General features: G+C 35.6%; 2 protein-coding genes across 2 annotated transcripts; both read left to right on the forward strand.

The window, feature by feature from the left end:
• The first annotated feature begins 14,811 nt into the window (after positions 1–14,811).
• Positions 14,812–20,907, forward strand: LOC110665067 (pentatricopeptide repeat-containing protein At2g15630, mitochondrial). The gene is made up of 2 exons (XM_021825055.2): positions 14,812–18,984; positions 19,638–20,907. Exon 1 carries the CDS (start codon positions 15,127–15,129, stop codon positions 17,074–17,076), a length of 1,950 nt encoding a protein of 649 aa, XP_021680747.2. The 5' UTR covers positions 14,812–15,126; the 3' UTR covers positions 17,077–18,984; positions 19,638–20,907.
• Positions 19,038–20,907, forward strand: LOC131168895 (uncharacterized). The gene is made up of 2 exons (XM_058135952.1): positions 19,038–20,459; positions 20,572–20,907. The coding sequence occupies exons 1-2, from the start codon at positions 19,622–19,624 to the stop codon at positions 20,625–20,627; spliced, it is 894 nt and encodes a 297-aa protein (XP_057991935.1). The 5' UTR covers positions 19,038–19,621; the 3' UTR covers positions 20,628–20,907.
• Positions 20,908–21,250: the final 343 nt, after the last annotated feature.

A 21,250-nucleotide genomic window follows, 5' to 3' on the forward strand; every position in this document is an offset into this window, starting at 1 on the left:
TGTACCATATCATACCATTACTCATAAAATTTTCAAATAAATAAAATACTTCATTTCATTCATATAAAATTAAGTACAATGTTTACAATTTATATACAATCCAAAAATTTTATTACATTCAATACCAAAATGCAAAATCTACCTATGCATGAGCCCTACCAAAATGACTGATGAGGTGACAATCTACGTTGTAGCAGATCTGCACAAGTCTTGTCTAGGCTCTACTGCTGCTGTTGTGGGTCTCCTGTACCTACACGATAGAAAAACCAACGTGCTAAGCTTAGTGGTGCATGAATAAAGAAAAATATCTAAACAATTTAAAATAATTATTTTAAGTATAACCTTATGTAGTAACATACAATTATATGAATTTACAGTCCTTTTACTTGTTTATCAAACTTTGGAAACAAATAAATTAATCGAGATCTTTTTATTCATGTAATTTATATTCGGTCTTATATACTTTATATTAATGGTTCTCTCATCTACTTGTTTGAATTTAAACTTTTATTTCTCATAACTGTGCCCAAGTAACCTATGATAGACTATAAGGACTGGATATACGGGAATATACTAGTTAAACATCCGTATGTCTAACATGTATACATTTGTCATGTAAGGCACAAGGCCAGCGGGCAGGCATAAAGTCAGTAATAAAATCAGGCACAAAGGCCAACGGGCAGACATAAAACCTGTAGAACAATCATGTCAGACATATATTGTCTATCAATGATTATTCATGTGGGCAGTACTGCAATCTGTAGTCCCTAATTGGTATACCAATCGATCAATATTATATAAATAAGTCTAGGTATACTTTGGGCAAATTAGTATTATTAATTACTTATAGTCTTATTATTTCATGTCATGCACTATTAGTGCTTTATAGTAGTTTCATGTCAATTTATAGTGGGAAAATGGGTTCCCCTTTCATTTTCATGTAACTTATGCATTTAGCAATTCATGTAGGTAATTTACATGTCTTATATCAAATAATATCTAGAACTTTTCTTTAGGTCCAGATTTGGTGTCTTATTTTCTCCTAGCAAATTGGCCAAGATTTGGCCATTGTTTGGCTACACTTCCTTCATGAAAGTTGTCTCTCTATGTCTTGTCTTTGTTTTTATTTTTGAATCATATCATTTGGAGTTTTAGAACTCAAGTTATGGTCAAATAACCAAAACTAGTTCCTTAACTCATTCAAGTTCCAGAACCAGGCAGATTCTGGAGTCAATCTTATCCTAATTATTTAGATATGTTACAACCACTTTTAGGCCTAATGTTCTTCATAGAAGTCATTACCCTATGTCTTATGATTACTCAAAATTTTGAATTACAACTTTTCAGATCTTGTAGAATTAATTATAGTAAATTAACTGGCCTGGACTCAGGTGCCCTGTATCTACAGGATTCCAGGTTCAGGTCAGTGGCTTTGACTCCCATTTTTGGGTTCTTACACTTATATTTTGAGAAAAGTTTCTAAATCAAAGTTGAAGCCCTATCTCTTAGGTTTCCATAATATTTTGGCTCATCCCATTTGGGATTTATTAGTGGGAGATATGCTATAAACACTATTCTGGGGTCAAGTGGTGGTTTAGTCAAATTCTAGGTTTTGATGTGCTGACTTATTCTAGCAATTTGGCCTTGTTTCCTTGGGTTCTGGGTTCTGGTCAAAACATCAATATTGTAGATCTATATCTTATAAAAATTTTAGCATTGGTTTCATTGCATTTTGCAATTTTTTACTCCAAGTTATGACCATTTTTCCAAAACTGATCAGATAGGTTCTAGTCCAGAATTTCTAGACAATTGGGTTCTGGACAGTTTTGTTAACCTAATTTGTGCTAGCAATTTGATTTGGTTAGAGACAAATCTGATTTCTGTGTTTTTCATGAAAGTTGTACTCCTATGTCTAACCTTTCCAATGGTATAAAAATCAGGTCATTATGACCTTCCTAGAGGAAGTTATAGCCATTTGAACATTTACTGTTCATTTGGTCATTTTTCCAAGTCCAGATTAGGGTTACCCGGATTCAAGCCAATTTTTGGCCAGGTTAGGGACAGTTTTTGGGCATGATTCCTTCATGAAAAATGTGGCAAATTGTCCTAAGTTTCATAACACAATTCAACTTATGGCTTAAGAACACACTGAACTCATAAGTCCGAAAATCCTGCAAGAAAATCAACACTTCCAATTCAATTTCTCCCAACTCCTAAACTTCAATTGGCATTCAAGGCACTTCTAATGGTCAACAAATCATCTCAATAAGATCAATTTCAAGCATACCAAAAAATCCCAATTTATGATCAAAATCCTAATTCAACATATCTTAATTCATATAAATTCCTCCCATACAACTTCTAATACACTTTTAGTTATCAATCATCATCATTAACCAAGTTTATATTAAAAAATTCATCAAACTCTTATGGTCACCAAGGCTGCCGAATTTTTGGTCTCTCTAATACCCATTGTTTTCTTAATTTTTCATGCAATATCAACTCATCATGACCTCAACTCAAGGTTTAATAAAGGAAGGAAGGGAGAGTAAACACTAACCTTTAGTAAGCCAATTCCAAGCTTCCCAATTCTTCAAGTTCTCTTCTTCTTTTTGCTACTCGACACTTTAGCAAGGCCCCAGGACAAATTTTAATGTTGGGAACTATTGGTATTGTGGTGAAAACCTAAGGAAATTTAAGCTTGAATTGAAGAAAAATGGAGGAGAGGGAAAGAAAATGAGATTCGGCCATGGCAAAGAAATAAGAAGAAGATAGCTTTTTCTTGGTCAAATTTGTCTTATACCTTGTATTTATCCTCTTAAGTTAAGGTGTTTAATTTTAATTAATAGAAATTTTTAATGAGGTCATTATTTAGTCATGCTTAGGTCATAATTCATTTAAATTTTCTTTTCCCTTCTTTTCTTCTTTCCATTTCATATTTTATTTAGATTTTCATTAAAATTCCATCATAATTTATTATATAAAATTTCACTTAAATTAATTGTCATTTTGGTCAAAAATCACCTCTTCATGTGAAATGACCAAAATGCCCTCCATTGTGCTTATCGAGTTATAACTGTCCTTACCGATTAGCTAAATTTTCTAGTATTTTTCTTGGCATTTTTATTGCCATTTAGACCTCATAATTCCTTCAATTAAATTTTAATATTTATGTTACAGGGTTTCCCTACGGGTCTGGGGTTGGCAACTGTCTTCGCAGTCGTTTCCCAGTACGGTCACCCATCGCTGTGACCCTAGCTCATTTAATCGAGTTGCACTTTGCTTATTTTTATTTTTTCTTGATTTTTCTTACTCTTTATTCAGTCAATTTATGCCTCCTCATTCTAGTTTGAGTGTAGTTCCAGACATCCTGACTATCCGAACAGAAGTTAGTCATCAGAATAGTGGAATGTATGGACTACCTAAAGTGAGGGTGTTACAATCTCCTAGGGCCACATGTCACTATGTAAAAAGACAAATTTGCTCTTACTTTTTAATTTAAGTTCCCAACCCAAAATTATAATTTCTCCTCTTTAAATCAATTTATATCAAATATAAATAAATTAATTAATTAATCTTTATTAATTAATTTTTCATAATTAAATTCATATTTAATCAAATTAAATATAAATTTAATTTATACTATACATCCAATAACTTAGATTTGGTTTCAAGTCATGCTAGGGACTTTGCAATCTTTTTGCAAACCAAACGTCTTTAATTAATTAATTAAACTCTTTAATTAATCAATTAAATCACATTTTAAATGGTGATTAGCTTGCGTAGATGTGTGACTTACTAGGCTCATTACTTATTGGCAATGAGAAATGATATTAACTCTTAATATCATTAGAACTCTTTCTTACCATAAATGATTTCTCTAAATCATTTCAGGCATCTCATTGACCATGGTTGACACCTAGCATAGTATGCCATGGCCACCCAATCAGTAATAAGGCATACCTTAAATGAATCTTTAATCATATGTTACCATGCACTAGAATCTCTCCGTTACAAAATCCCAATTCGAGCTGGAGTCATGATTAATGTCAAACCCCATTTGCTATGAACATTATGTTCTCTTTTAATTCCAGTTCTTGATTAATTTGATTTTCTTGTCAGAAACTCTTTTCTAACTAAATTTGTCTGTCCTGGCTAGGAACTTGAAACATCAAGAATAATTAAATGAACATAGAATTTTATCCCTATTTACTTAGGGTAACGGATTCCATCTTGATCAACGCCTATCTCCATATATAACTAGTAGGAGCTAACACATGCCCATATATTCATACACAGTACAAGTATGAAAGCAGTATCAAACTCAAACCACATATATACAAGATAATTGTATTATCTCAGGTCTAAAGATTATATGCACTGATATGATATATGACAATGCATTGACAAGAGTAAACTCCATGTGCTTGCCACATGCGTCACTGGTTCAGCCTACTTATCGTGTATAAGTGCCTATCATGTTTGTTATGTGGCATGAGACTCACCATTCCAACTTATTAATATCTCATATTAATACTTTGAGAACAAACATGATTACAATCTTTCTGGATAAGTCATGTCCTTTGTGAAGTATCCTCGATTGTGAACAGGTTTATGATACTTTGTGCTAGAAATACTGTCACTCATATTCTTAACAGCTTAAGAATAGAATTTCTAGCAAAATATCAATGGACTTTTTCAATTACATATAAATAGTTTATGTAAACAGAAAAGTGAAAATGCCTTTTTATTAAAAATAAAATTATATACAAGATACATACAAAACGATATGTTGTAGGGCATACTACTAACAACTTCCACAGGCATTTGGCTCAAATTCCTAATTAGACCATTTACCCCTGCCCGCTGTTGTTCACTGACAATCCTTTTTGGAGTGCACATTATACGAGCCATTATTTTATCTAAGACATAAACAAAAGGGAGCGCAAATAAATAAATGAGAAACACATCATAACACAACCACATCAAAAGGCAACAAGTAATATTTAACTGTGCATTACGAATATCTTACAATCACAATGTATAAAGATTAAGATAATATTGAAATATACTTAACCTAACAACATGGGGGTAAGCAATGTGGGAGATAATATACAAAATCACTATCATCACTGTCACTAAAATCAGATATGTCATCGTCATCCACAGTTAAGGTAGGTTCAGGTGCGCTATTAAGTTGCTCCATATTTTTTAATGGAATTTGTTGTTTGTGAAATAATTCAAGGCGATTATTCATTATCTCATTCTCAGCACATAGTTGTGTTTTTACTTTTTGGATACCTTCGACTGAATTCCTATCAACCTCAGCTGATAGAACCTTAGGAATGGATAAATCGTGAAATCTACAATATGTTTCCAATTCACAATGTATCTCCCATAATCTATCCCATTCATGTTGTGCAGCGATTGTAACTTGTCCAAAATTTGATAAATTCTTTGAATGCTTACCAATAAATATATGGTTGGCAAATCCTTGATGGAGACATGCATGATACTTCTGATTGACAAAAGCTCTTTTATGACCATACCATGTACATCCATTAGGGTCAGTATATTTGTCCACTATATTATCAAATGCATTTGTATTTGAAGTGGTTGGATGACTCTTATGTGATGAGATACTTATCTTCTTTCTATGCATTAATCCCTGTTACATTTATACACATAAAATGAAAATATAAAAATAAAAATAGTGTGCAACAAATTGTGATAATAATAAATAGTATTTCAAAAGATGTACATAATTAATTCATGGTGTTCTTTCGCAAGAGATAACTCTTTTTTGTGTGTCCTTGTTCAAGCGAACAATGGAATTTAGATGTATCCCCTTCTTTTTGATTCACTCTCCAATCCATTTCATTCTTCTTCCTGATAGAAGTTGGTCTTCCTTTAGACCTTTTTCGACTTGGGTCAGGCAGAAGAATTGGATCATTGTCTGTTGGCCAATCATCATGATGTCCAAGTGCATGAAACTACCACTCATAGCACTTAAACGTTCGCTCCAATGTATAATAATTTGAGACATACTGCTCATAATTAATTGACATTGATTGGCATGCTGCTATCACATGGGAACATGGAATGTGTATTTCTTGAAACTTTTTGCACATGCATGTTCTTTCATCAAGTTTGACTACATACTTTGCTTCAGATTTACCCTTCCACACTTCAAATTCACCACAATCGCGGTTAAAGATCCTGACATTAAGTGAGTTTACTTCATTTAAATTGTCAAGTAATATTTGACGACATGCCAATGTAAATTTGAAACCCAGTTGCAGTTGCTCGCGGAGGGTCGTAAGGCGTGTGTCAAAATAATCAACTCATTGGAAAAATATTTTCTCTACCATTGCTGTTATTGGTAAACCACGGATCCCCTTGAGTATTACATTAATTGACTCAACAGTATTAGTTGTCATGGAGCAATAACATTTCCATCCATCATGAGAACGTGTCCATTTTTCCAAAGGTATCTTTCTAGCCCATTCAAATGTGTCTAGATGCTCGCTTTTGATTATGTTCATGGCTTCATAAAATTTTATTTTTTGAATTTAGTGGGCTATAAAAAAATCAAAACAATTATTGTTTACTATGTGACATTTATACTTAAATTAAAGTTATGATAAGTATTAAACTTACAACTAACCTGCCTTTCAAAGAGCTTATTTCATTTCAGTGTTCTTAAACTTTGTGTTATAATTGCTGAGGATGTGTCATAAGCAGTATCGATGATGTCCATCAGGAGGTTGCCACCAATCTTGCTGCATTGCCTTTTTATGGCAATATGCCAATCTGATATGACACATATACCTTTACGATCTTCACAAAAACCCTCAAACAAGACATAAATCAATCCCAATTCCTTGTATTTTCATGGTCGACTATTGCCCAAGCAATTGGGAAAATATGATTATTGCCATCAAGTGCCGTTGCACAAAATAAACATCCAATGTACTTTTCATATAAAAAAGTTGAGTCTATGAATATAACCGATTGACAGTGCTTGAATCCTTCTATTGTTTGTTTATATGCCCAAAACATTTTGTCGAAAACTCGGTAAGCAGGATTTAATCTATTATTAACAAAAAAAGGATCATCTTCAATTAAGAACAAACAATCAAGGTTGTGTTTGCACAATGCAAGCATTAATTGTCGCAATCTTCCATAAGATTCCTCCCAACCACCAAAGATCTTAATAATTGCATCGTGCCTAGCCTTCCAGGTCTTTGGATAACTTGGCATATATCCGACCTTATCTTTTATTTTGGCTTGTAACGCTCTTATCTTCACACTAGGCTGTTTGCATACAATTGCGAGAATGAAATCAGAAATAATTTTGCTATCCAATTGCTTATGATCTTGTGATATTGATGGATTAGCACATGTATGCGGACCGTTATATCGTGTAATTTTCCATATATCACTTCCTGTAGCTCGTGAGGCATGCAATCTCTACTTGCAATTGCTCTTTATGTCTTTGCACCTGATGGCATATGTTATACTCTTTGTCTCCTCATTATAAAACTCATGGTGCCTATGTAAATGATATTGTTCGGCAGCATTTCAGACATCCTCTCTAGATGAGAATATCATTCCTAATTCAAATTCTTTCGATGGATCCCATATTAAACTACATTTTGGTGTTGACCATGGATCAACCGTTAGCAATGAAAAATCTATTTCACAGTAAGGTGGAGGAGGGACAAGCAGCGTTATTGGGTTTGCAATATGAGTATTATAGTAAAAAGGCAAATCTAATACTAACTCATTATGATTACCAACATCCTCATTGATGTTTGAGTCATCACAGTCAATACATTGTTCATCACAATCCTCTTCGTTCTCATCATCCTCATCATTATTGGGACAATAATCACTGTCAGCGAATTGTGAATGGTACACAAATTGATTTGGAACAATATCTTGACATTCACTAACACTTCCTACAACATTATCATCAGCCATATTGTTATCAATTTTATACATTTCATCTTCTAACACCGTCTTATCACTTGCATCCGTATACCCAAGTGCTTTAGTGTAACTAGTATTTGATGGGCCCGCTTCATCAATAATATTTGTAGATGCATTCGGTTGAAAAATGTCAATATATAATTCAATCGATAACATACCCCCAATTTCATCAATGAAATTAAACATAATATTCACATCGTCATCGTTTGCCAAACTCATGCAGTCTCATTTCACTGAACCATCTCCTACAATGGGTTGTCTGAAAAAGATATTTGATATAAATTCATGTCCACCTTGAAGTCCTATTCCACGTACTATTTTCATTCCTAAAGTATCAAAATCCATGCGTCTACAATAGTGATGACCATAGATGAACCCCCACAATAGTTGTAGCCTTCATCGTCCATAATAATATCTCCATCCCAGTATAAAGTACCAAATGATGGAACTGACATTTTTCTAAATAATTAAAAAACTAAATTATTTAAATTAATATTATACATATTAAATGATAGAATTATTATATAAAGTATTCACTATAGAATGCGAAGGAAAAATGCTATTCATAATAGTGTACAAATTTTTTTATTTAAAATCTATTAAATAAAAAAAATTTAAAAAAATAGGTATATTTTATTTTTTATTTTTATTAAAAATGTAATTACGTTAAAAATATTTATTTTATAATGAAAATATTATTATGTAAAATATTATTTATTACATCAATGTTTATTAAAATAATTTATACTTTTTTATTTCAAAATTATACAATATACAAAAGAATAAAATAAAATAAAGCTAGGATGTTACCCATGATCGAGGTGAATACAAGTATTCAATTCGATTATTTTAACTAAAAAATAAATCAAACCAGAATAAAATTCAGTTCGGTTTAACTAAAAAATAAATCGCACTCGGTCGGTTTATGCAAGTACTCAATCCGACGGAACCCTAATAGGACAAGTTTGAGTATTGTATTATCGGGTTTGTGATAGGTTCGAGTTTAAAAAATTATATCCGTATTTTATATAAAATAGAATTTTAATATTTTATGAAATTATTAAAATTTTAATGCAATTAAAATATATAAAATTAAACAGATTTAAGTTTTTTTTTTCAGGTAATACCAATCAGGTTTAGGATGAGTTCGGATAATTAATAATAAATTTGAATAAAGGAATACCTTCTCATATATCCATCTATTCTAATTAAACACATTGTAGTACCTTTACCTACCAACTTCATAATATTACATATATTTTTTCTTTTTTTTTTTAATTTTTTCAACTATAATTATTTTATTTTTATACCATTTAAGTATTATATTTTTATACACTTTAAGTAAACTATTAGCATGGATAAATGTAAATTTGTTTTTTCAACATACAATTTCCTTAATATAATATATTATTATCAGGCCATTACTTAAATGTAATTTTTTTTACTATTATCTTCATAATATAAATTTATATTATATTTTTTCATACTTATTTTACTATAATATATTATAAAGTAAAGTTTATATAATTTTTTTTTTCAAAATATTTTTTCATACTTATTTTACTATAATATATTATAAACTAAAGTTCCTATATTTTTTTTTTAATTTCTTTCTTCTATCAGTTACATTAATATTATCCCATAATATAATTTATTTAAAAAAATTCATATTTTATCATTTTAATTATTTATTAATAAATTCTCACTTTCATTTTCAACTATCTATAACTATTTAACTATTATACTATTATTATATTGATTACATATATAAATTTATATTATTAAAATTATTTATATATATATATATATATATATATATATATATATATATATATATATATATATATATATTAATTATTTCCTAATTTTTCCGGGTTCCAAGTGCAGCCCACTTAATGAATAAACCAAAAAACTATATTACAGTATAAATTCATGTAACAATATAAACATTATCTTAAACACTGAAAATATCATAATAACCTAACTTCTAAGATATACATGCATATTTAACAAATATTCATCATTTTTCAGCAAACATAAACACGTTAAGCACTCAAAAAATTTTAACATAAATAATTTTCATTTTTCTCAAATACGTAAAATGTATAAAAATATTCATATATTAAACATTTATTATATTTAAAATACATACCTTTTTTTAAGAGTAACTAAATTTTACACTTTACACTAAAATCCTTTCTGGTAGTCCACAAGTGTCGTCCTCCTCCTTTGTTGGTCCATCGAAAGCTACTCCGTCCCCCACCAACAGAGCTGAGCAATAAGAGATGAGAGGGATTAAGATGCGGGAGCTATAAACGGGAGGGGAATGAGAGCTGTGAATGAATTAAAAGCCAAAATTTGGATGTTATTTTTATTAGCGTTCCTATTCTGTACGTTATTAAAAATAGCGTCTCCATTGCTCAGTCCCTTCATCGAACAGAGATTCACTGACAAAGACTCTCGCCTCGCCCAATGTAGTCGACTCTGGACGCTATTCAAAATAACGTCCCACACTACCTCATGACTAGACGTGACCGACGTGGCGTGCTGTGGGCTGCATGGTGTCACGGGCCCAGGTTTTAGGACTCACTTGGGACCGTGCGGTACTTGGCTTGAACTCTTTCAAGACAAGTCAGCCAGGAGATTCTCACAATAATCTGCACATCAAAAGGGTCTTTCATTAGAATAGGGCTTTAGCAAGCCAATTAAGGGAGATTCTCCCACAAGTCTCATATAAGCAAGCATCACAGGCACAGCAAACACATCAAGCAACGGGGCAATAATAGATATACACAAGCATCTCAAGCATCAAGAACAACGGGGCATCAATAGATCAGGAACGGGCTACTTATTTCATTCCAATATCATAATCACTACAATGAAATAGGGATTCCTTACATACACTTGTAGGCAGGGGGGAAACCTACAAGCAGTGAAGGAATAGGGACTCACCAACCGATGACTGTCGGGCCCAGCACTTGCCGACTAGTCACTCCCCCCTAAAGAGCGTTAGGAATACAATGAGGTGTGATAGGAGGAGACATCAATATGCTTGAGCCATCACACCCCAAAATTACATAAATATAAAATAATTACAAAATATCCCATTTAGTCCCTGAAATTTACATATTACTACTTAAACTTTCTAACCCCTTTACATTCTCCCCCACTTGAACGGTCGACGTCCTCGTCGACTAAGCTTATGGCAACTCTTCAATCTTCTGTGCATGTGATTGTAAGATACGCAATGGGATACTGCCTCATTAAAAAACCTTGACCAAGTAAAACCCAGTGGGAAAAACCTTGGTGAAGGAAAAAGAGTGCAGTGCGTATTTACAACCAGGATTGCACTTGCAAGAACTCTCCACTGTGCTGCCCTTGTGGTTGGGTGTATGTTTCTAATTTGATGAGGTACTCCTTGTATGCTTGACTCTGGGTAGTTTTGACAGCTTGCTCTGATTGGTTTTCTTCTATAGCTTTGGTGGATTTATCACGGCTAGGATCTATCTCTTCTGCATGGTGTTGCTTTGTACTAGTAGCATGGCAAAGTGACTGAATCTTCATCCATTTTGATAACTCTGCTCTGCAAATGAGTTGGTCGACCCCAACAATCAGTGACCTTGGCTTCTTATCCTTGTGAATTAGTCTCTTATTTTGATTGCGAAGGAGGTGTAGTTGGTCTGGTAGTCGTATCATCATCATTTGATCCTCAGCTTGCGATTCTTGTTGTTGGTTTTCCGTTGCCCAATCCTTCATCTGATTTGATGCTTGTTCTAATTGGACCCTTGCCTCTTCTCCATCTTGATCCCACTCCTTTAAGAAGTAGGATGTGGTGTGATCTCTACTCTGTTGGGTTTCATAGCTTAGGAAGTTGACTTGTGTCTTCTGGAACACCTGGTTTGCTATAATGCAATAAGTAGCCAAAGTATTTGTTAGTCTAAAAGGCATAACAAGAAGTTTATAGTTATCATACCAGGTCACAATAATGATTTCATGTTTGTCTCTTGTATGAGTTGGTTCCGTATTTTTAGCACTCCTTGTGAGCTGAAGAGAAGCTATCAATTTCTTTTCGCAAATGGAATTAAAGTTTGTCGGAACGATGCAAGGTTTATCCCCCATCAATAGGAGACAGTCTGCTGTTGGAATGGGGATGGCCCGTGCTTTCTTCAGAAATTCCATTCCAATCACCACATCAAAATCATCGAGAGGGATTACTGTAAAATCAATCTCACCATTCCAAGGCCCCATCTGACAAGATACTCTGCGAGCCACTCCCACAATGTTTGTTGCCTTAGAGTTAACTGCTTTGATCTTCCCTGTATCTTCTTGCATGTTTAGCTGAAACTGTAATGCTGCCCTATCAGCTATGAAATTATCAGTGGCTCCAGTGTCTACTAAAGCTCTTGCTGCTTTTCCATTAATCCATAAATCAACATAGATCAATCCTTTCTCAGTGGATGGTTTATGTTTTTGCTTCTTCAGAGCTCCAAGAAAGCGTATGGCACCTACCATTGATGGAGTACTATCATCTTCCCTTTGTTCCTTTCCTTTGAGGCCTTTCTCCTCTTCTCGAATTGCTCGTAAAACATTAAATGTACTCTTATGTGGGCAATCAGTGAAACGATGTGGTCCATCACAAAGATAGCATTTCGATTGTTTGGGCTCAGTCATTATCATGCTATTTATTCTCGGGGATTGGTCATTCCATGATCCTCTCTCATTTGGCTCTCTCCCCAAATTGGTTGGCCTATCTGCTCTAGTCTTAAAGCCCCAACTCTTACTTTTTGTCCCTTCAAATGGGGAGTAATCCTTGTTCACTCCCCCACTTGAAAACTTGCCCCATTTAGGGCGATTGTCTAGGCTTGGTGAGGAATCAAACTTCCTTTTAGAAGTATTAGTAGAATAATCATCTAGACTTTCTGCTATGGCCAAGGCTGTCTTTAGTTCTTTCACATTCTGTCTCATCAACTCGTTCTTCACCCAAGGTTTCAAACCTTTTAGAAAGTTGAATAGCCTATCTGTCCCTGTCATATCCTTGATATTTAGCATTAATGTCGAGAATTCCCTTACATACTCCCGAATGGAACCTGTTTGCTGTAAATCATTTAATTTGCACCGTGCGTTATAGGCAACATTCTCAGGGTAAAATTGCGCTTTTAGTTCCCTTTTAAAGTCATCCCAACTAGCAATTGAGCACTGCCCGGATATAGTTTCTTCCACTTTCGTACGCCACCACAGCTTGGCATCCTCAGTTAAGTACATGGGCACCACTTTCAACCTGCTTTCATCAGAATTATTTTTAGTAGCATTGAAATATAATTCAATATCAAAGAGGAAATTATCTACCTCTTTCGCATCACGAGCACCCCCAAAAGCCTTCGGCTCAGGGATTTTGGTATTACCTACCTCGTAAGACCCTGTGATAGGGTTACTGGCAGCTCTTATTAGTAAGCTTACCTTCCCTTCTAGTTCATGTAATTCACCTTGGATTATCTTCACGGTCTCCCTGACATCCTCTTTTATATCATCCACAGCTCCTACAAGAGAATTGTGAGAAATGGAAATAGATTTTAAACTTTCAGCAAGCTCTTCCATATCGGAGGCCACTGCCTCAAGATTTAGCATTCTGCTCTCAAGGTTTCCCAATCGGGTATTTCTTTCATGCATAGGATTTTGGGTGGCCTCAAGCTCTATTGGCACACCCTCACCTCTAGGATTTTGGGTGGCCTCAAGCTCTATTGGCACACCCTCACCTCTGGGATCTTGGGTGGCCTCAAGCTCTATTGGCTCACCCTCACCCTTGGGATCTTGGGTGGCTTCAAGCTCTATTGGCTCACCCTCACCCTCAGATAGTTTGGCTACCATAGCCAAGAGATACTCAACTTTCTCTTCTAGCGCCTCAATGCGCTTATCTCGTTGCTCAACAATGAGGTAGACTGACTCAAGCTCTCTTGTCAGCTCCTCACGAGTGGGCTTTTCATTAACCCAGGCAAGAATTTCTTCGACCCTTTTCTCCAGGGCCTCAATGCGTACGGTTGATTTTGTCATGCTTTCAAAGTCATTCAAGGATCAATTGCTCTGATACTAACTGTCACGGGCCCAAGTTTTAGGACTCACTTGGGACCGTGCGGCACTTGGCTTGAACTCTTTCAAGACAAGTCAGCCAGGAGATTCTCACAATAATCTGCACATCAAAAGGGTCTTTCATTAGAATAGGGCTTTAGCAAGCCAATTAAGGGAGATTCTCCCACAAGTCTCATATAAGCAAGCATCACAGGCACAGCAAACACATCAAGCAACGGGGCAATAATAGATATACACAAGCATCTCAAGCATCAAGAACAACGGGGCATCAATAGATCAGGAACGAGCTACTTATTTCATTCCAATATCATAATCACTACAATGAAATAGGGATTCCTTACATACACTTGTAGGCAGGGGGGAAACCTACAAGCAGTGAAGGAATAGGGACTCACCAACCGATGACTGTCGGGCCCAGCACTTGCCGACTAGTCACTCCCCCCTAAAGAGCGTTAGGAACACAATGAGGTGTGATAGGAGGAGACATCAATATGCTTGAGCCATCACACTCCAAAATTACATAAATATAAAATAATTACAAAATATTCCATTTAGTCCCTGAAATTTACATATTACTACTTAAACTTTCTAACCCCTTTACACATGGGAGCTGAACGTGTGAGGCACTCTGGAAGCTATTCATGCATCCCACACTGACTGACGTCGTCCCAACCTGCACGTCTATGACTGATGTCTATGGATGCCATTTATATTGACGTTCCACCTTGCATGCCTTTTTTATTCGCACCTCGTTTTCGTGGACGCTATTTTAAATGGCTTCCTAGCGCGGATACTATTTTGAATGGCATTTTTGTTGATCCTTTGTCAAACTCATCACATCTCACCCCCTCACCATAATTTTCATGAAGTCCACCCCAATTCTGGTATCTCCAATTCTACAGTATTCCTATACAGTAAAAAGCCCTAATAACTCGACGCCATTTCTGCTCTATTTCTGCCTGTGCGTTCCTCTCACCTAATATCTGTTTGCACGTTTCTTTATCTGTGCAACCAATTATCAAGAAACCCAATTTCTCACCGCTCAATATGAAACCTCACAAACTCCTGAATTCTCAAATTCTTTTACACCAGAAGTTCAAACTCGCCACTATCATCCTCACAAACCAATGTCACTCCGGTGCACCTCTCTCTTCAACCCCATGCTCAAACATCGACCATCAACAGACAGAAACTCTCTATCAAAGCTTCTCCACAGACTCACCTCCAGTAAGCACAGGTCAGACTTTGCTTAATTCAATACAATCTTCTCAGTGGCATTTTGTCAAACACCTTGCTCGGAACTTGACGCCCGCACTTATTTCCTCCACTCTATCGTCTCTCCACAAAACACCGGATTTAGCTCTTCAATTTGTAACCCACATTGGATTTACGAATCTCGATATCAAAACCAAATGCCTTGCTATTGCAGTAATCTCTCGCTCACCATCCCCAAAACCTACCTTGCAACTCTTAAAACAGACGATCGCTAGTGGCAATTCTACCATTAAGGATATTTTTTATGAACTGGCAGTTGCTCGGGATCGGTTAAATGCTAAAAGTAGTGTACTTTTTGATTTGTTGATAAGAGCTTGCTGTGAACTGAAGAAAGGTGATGATGCTTTTGAGTGTTTTAACATGATGAAGGAAAAAGGTGTAGTTCCTAAGATTGAAACGTGTAATGATATGTTGAGTTTGTTTCTGAAGTTGAATCGGACCCAGACTGCATGGGTTTTGTATGCAGAGATGTTTAGATTAAGGATTAAGTCAACAGTGTATACATTTAACATAATGATCAATGTTTTGTGCAAGGAAGGGAAATTAAAGAAGGCAAAGGAGTTTATTGGGTTTATGGAGGGTTTAGGGGTGAAGCCTAATGTTGTTACATATAACACAATAATTCATGGATATTGTTGGAGAGGGAGAGTCGAAGGTGCTCTAATGATTGTTGATGTGATGAAAAGTAAGGGGCTGGAGCTTGATTCATATACATATGGTTCACTTATTAGCGGGATGTGTAAGGAGGGAAGACTGGAGGAGGCATCTAGGATGCTTGAGAAAATGAAAGAAATTGGACTACTACCAAATGCTGTGACTTATAACATCTTGATTGATGGGTATTGCAATAAAGGGGATTTGAATAAGGCTTTTGGTTATAGGGATGAGATGGTTGGGAGGGGCATATTGCCAACCGTGTCTACTTATAACTTGTTGATTCATGCATTATTTTTGGAAGCTAAGATGGATGAAGCTGATGATATGATAAAAGACATGAGAGATAATGGGATGGTTCCCGATTCTATAACATATAACATCTTGATTAATGGATATTGCAGATGTGGGAACGCAGAGAAAGCATTTAGCCTCCATGATGAAATGGTATGTAGAGGCATTCAGCCAACACGGGTAACTTACACATCGCTAATTTATGTTTTGGGTAAACGGAATAGAATGAAAGAGGCTGATGACCTTTATGAAAAGATAGTCATCGAAGGTATATTTCCAGATCTTATATTGTTCAATGCCTTGATTGATGGTCACTGTGCTAATGGGAATATGGATCGTGCATTTGCATTGTTGGAGGAGATGGATAGAAGGAAAGTTATTCCTGATGAAGTGACTTACAATACCCTAATGCAAGGCCGTTGTAGGGAGGGAAAAGTTGAAGAAGCTCGTGAGCTTCTTGAAGAGATGAAAAGTAGAGGAATCAAACCTGACCATATTAGTTACAATACTCTGATTAGTGGGTATAGCAGAAGAGGTGATATGAATGATGCTTTTAGAGTTAGAGATGAGATGCTGAGTATAGGATTCAATCCTACACTTCTCACTTATAATGCCCTCATACAGGTTTTATGCAAAAACCAGGAAGGAGATCATGCTGAAGAGCTCCTCAAAGAAATGGTTAGCAAAGGCATTGTTCCTGATGACAGCACCTACATTTCTTTGATTGAGGGGATGCAGAAAGTTGATGATGTTTTGAGTAATACTGATTCATAATCAATTTGTATGACTAAAGTTTAAATCTTTGTTATAAAATGGTGTTTCAAAAGGAATATTCATCTTTGTTTTACATGGAGGGGCATTTCTTATATGTGATATTTTTCATGACTTTAGTTCACAAGTTCTGGCAGGCTTAGGTCAGAAACCTGCCTTTCCTAATAAGTTTGCAACAATGGACTGGGATGCTGAATGGGGTTCATTGTGAAGAGCTACTTGAGTTTTGAAGGATAAAAGGTTTACTGCAAGAATGCCAAATACAAAGCTTCGATCATGTATATGTATTTAGCTTCTCTGTTGTACTACTTTGTATCTTAAAGTTGATGGAATCAATATAGAAGGCATTATTTAATGGAGTAACAATTTAGTTTGCAACAGATAGAACAACCAGTTAATATGAAAAACATACCAAACCCCGTGATTTGTGTATCTTGGAAGAATAAAATAGCTTCTATTTTTTCCCCCTCCAATTTGTTTCCCCTTTTCCTAGTTCTGATGTCACAGCCTTGCCTGGCCTCAAGCCTTATCTTCCCTTTTACAGTTTTAATTATTCTATGACATATCAGTTCAAAAAGAAAAACTATAACCTTAGACATTCTGCTCTTCTCATTTCGTTGCAATCTTTTCAATTTGAAGTTCCTAGTTAATTGTAGGTCGTGCTTCTAAGTATGAGACAAATTTTCAAAGAAAAGGTAATCATGTTATCATTTTCATATGCTTAATCATTCTGGTTCATATATGAATCAGGGTTTTATTTGCCTAAGACAGAAGCCATGTAAGGCTATTTTCTGCTGGATCTTTTTCAATTTAACATTCAGTTAGCTTGCAGAGTTCTGTTGCTTTTGTTGAATTTATTCTGACTATTTTGCATAATATATATCCCCAGTCGGGACTTTAGTGTGTAATCTGATGATGGGTCACAACTTTATTTGTTTTGTGCTTAATATGCTGGTATTTGTCCCAGCTAGGGAGAGGTTGGTTCTCCAGCCTGATATGCTGGATGAGATATCAAGGGGCATTAACTTTATTTGTGAATGAAAAGATACTTGAGTATTAGTTAGCCTGTTTGCTGGCTTATGCAATTATCCTATGTGTATGGTTCCACCCCTGACTTCAACCCCTTCCCCTTGCTCTTTAGTCTGCAACAGAAAACCTGACTAATAAACTAGTTTTCTTTTGTGGTTGGCGTGTATCCAGAACCAGACCTAATGTTCTCAGCTTTTAGTTTCTTTGGAACATGAACAGCTTGGGTTAGTTTCTATCATTTGTCACATCAAGCTTGTTCATGCAACTAGGCATAATTTGTGTGGCTTAAAACAAGGGTCCTCTTTGGCTTTGTTTCTGTTGTTGCAGTGATCCGTGATGCACTCAGTCACGATTTTTTGAACACCAGAACTGTTTCTCTCTTATGCTAGGGGCCTGACATCTTGAAAAATCCCTTGTTTGCTGGATCACATGGCTGCCTGTGGATTTTTTAGCTTCAGACTTTTTTTTTTTTTTTTTTTGAAAATTGCTTCAGTAATTTATGTATGTGGATAAGTTTATTTTGTTCTTTTGCATGGCTTGATATCATCCAAAATTTCAAGAAAAATAAGTGAGGTCCATGAAATGTTCTATTGTTGTCACTTTGATCGACTCCATTATTCTTATGTGTAACTAATATTTAAGACCTTTAGGAAAGCTGAGGAGGAAAAAGGCAAATACAGAAAGAGACTATTGTCCAAAGAACATAAATTGGCATAATAACTTCAAATGTCCAACTTATGGACATTGTTGGCTTTTCTTTAATTTCTTTACTATGATTCTTCCAGGATTCATACAACATTTTCCTGGTGCTGTGAAACTTTAACTTTGCAAAATGGTGTGACTCAAACACGAACATCTTTCAGATACTGCTACAGTAGCAAGGTGATATTCTTGGAATATTACTAACTTTATTATATTTGTATGACTGTTCAATTTTATGTGAGCATTTTGAGAATTCAGTTTCTTCAACAAGTGGGAATATCTTCATTTGCTACATTCCTTATATTGGAGACAGGTCACTCTCCACTAAATGCAGATAGGTAAATAATGTAGCCTTCCCAATGTTGAAGAGTGTTTTTTGTACCTCATTCAAGGACTAGGTTATTGGGTTCAATAGAAACCTAACCATAATAACCAATAGAAGAACTGAGTTAATGGTCATTGATTAATATGACTTTGACATTGTTAATATTTCAACTAAATCATTGATGTTGAATCAGCAACTTTAGATTCTGAAAATTAATTTTCATGGTCTCTGAAGCATTAAGTGAAACTGTCAGTCTCCTCTTCCTTTTCTGGGGGACCATGCGGCTTTTGTGATGTCCCATTGTTACACGCTGTGTCTTTTCTTGCATTTTCCTTTGTGGGAACACATGCAACATGCACTCAATTTTTGAATAGATTGCCATAGTATACTCCTGTTGCTTGAAATATTTTCTGCCACAATGTATTTGCATTTACTTCTGGTATTTAAAGCTTTGGGTGGCTATTGCAATGGAGACTGACTAGAGAAGCTTTCATGGGCACTTTTGCAGGGCATATTCTACCTGCTTTGGCTTTAATCCTCCTTGGATTATGGCACACCATCAACACTATCAGAGCCTACTGCCTCAAAGGCTCTACTAACTTCAATGTGAAGTTTTGGTACCCATTTCACAGCCCTCTTTCACGACTCAAACACTTGGAGCTTATCTTCATCCTGTTTTTCTCTGTCTTTGCAATTTTTTTGCAACTTTTAGATTTCCCTTTCCTCCACTTTGCTTTCAAGCTTGACAACTTTGAACATGCAACCATGTTTCTTCATCTTGCCATATTTGCAGGTTTCACACTTTCTGCAGAGGTAACTCATTCATCTGAAATCCTTTCTGGGGTCAGCGGAATACTTGCAGCCTCTGTTTTTTGTCAAGAACTTTTCCTGCTCCATTTCCACTCAACTGACCATGTTGGACTTGAAGGTCATTATCATTGGCTTTTGCAGCTCATAGTGTTTGTGTCCCTTGTGTCAGCTTTAGCTGCAACTAGTTTTCCATCCAGTTTTCCTGCAGCTCTTGTTCTTTCGATTTCTGTTGTATTCCAAGGCTGTTGGTTTATGATCATGGGGTTTGTGCTATGGATTCCTGGATTTGTACCTAAGGGTTGTGCTATTCAGTTGCCTGAGACCAGCACTTATGACATACATGGAGCAGTCGCTTGCGGATCTATTGATGCAGACTTAAGGGCTAGGGCCCTGGCCAATTTGCAATTTAGTTGGATACTGTCTGGAATTTTGTTGTTCACTGGGTGTGTTTGCCTGAAATTAGCTGAAAGGTGCACCTCAAGGGGCCAGTCAACTGAGTATGAGCAGCTTTGCATTAGAGGTACAGATGTCCCTATAGCCATTGTTGGCTTCAAGGAAGCTCGTCCTTGAGATATTGCATTATGCAGAATAGTGCACTTTTATGCCCATTATTAACACTTGGATTATTGTAGATGTTGAACTTTTGGTCAGTGCTCATCCGATATGCCCCTATTCCTGTGAATTTTGACCTGTCATTATTAAGCCCTCCTGAAGCCAAGGCGAAGTTAGAATTTTGTGGCTTTTCTTATCAGATATAGATACCTTTCGGGGCAACTTCTATAATATATGAAAGTTGATGTCATGTACATTTTAGAATGGCAAATAATGCCTGGCTGAGATTTCATCCCTGTGCTTGTAATTAAAACTATGAAGCTTGTAGTTCTGTTGCTCTTCTGAGTGATGCAACTTGTCAATGGTTAAAAATAGAAGCAATTTATAATAACACAAACATATTTATTAGCGATTTAGTTTACTTCTTTAAATCTTTCGTCATGTCTGCTGAAGAATGAAGTTTCAAAATGCAGATGCTATAAGATCAAATTGTGATGTGACTTGAACAGTGAAAAAATTTCCATTGCTACTTAAATATTCATAGATCATGGAAGATAATCTTGTGCTGAAGACAAATTTCCACTGGTGTTGCTTTAAGGTTTGTCAATCCTGTACCCTCACTCGTATCAATCACTATCCGCAATTCGAACCCGTGAAGCACCTGGAGACTGAACGGTAAGTGTTAAGTCCTGACCTCTGACATATCCAAACTGAGATGTGCCTGCTGGATGTGGAAGCCGGCTTCGGTTCAATCCAGCA

Source organism: Hevea brasiliensis, chromosome 15, assembly GCF_030052815.1.
Source record: "Hevea brasiliensis isolate MT/VB/25A 57/8 chromosome 15, ASM3005281v1, whole genome shotgun sequence".
Lineage (NCBI taxonomy): Eukaryota > Viridiplantae > Streptophyta > Magnoliopsida > Malpighiales > Euphorbiaceae > Hevea > Hevea brasiliensis.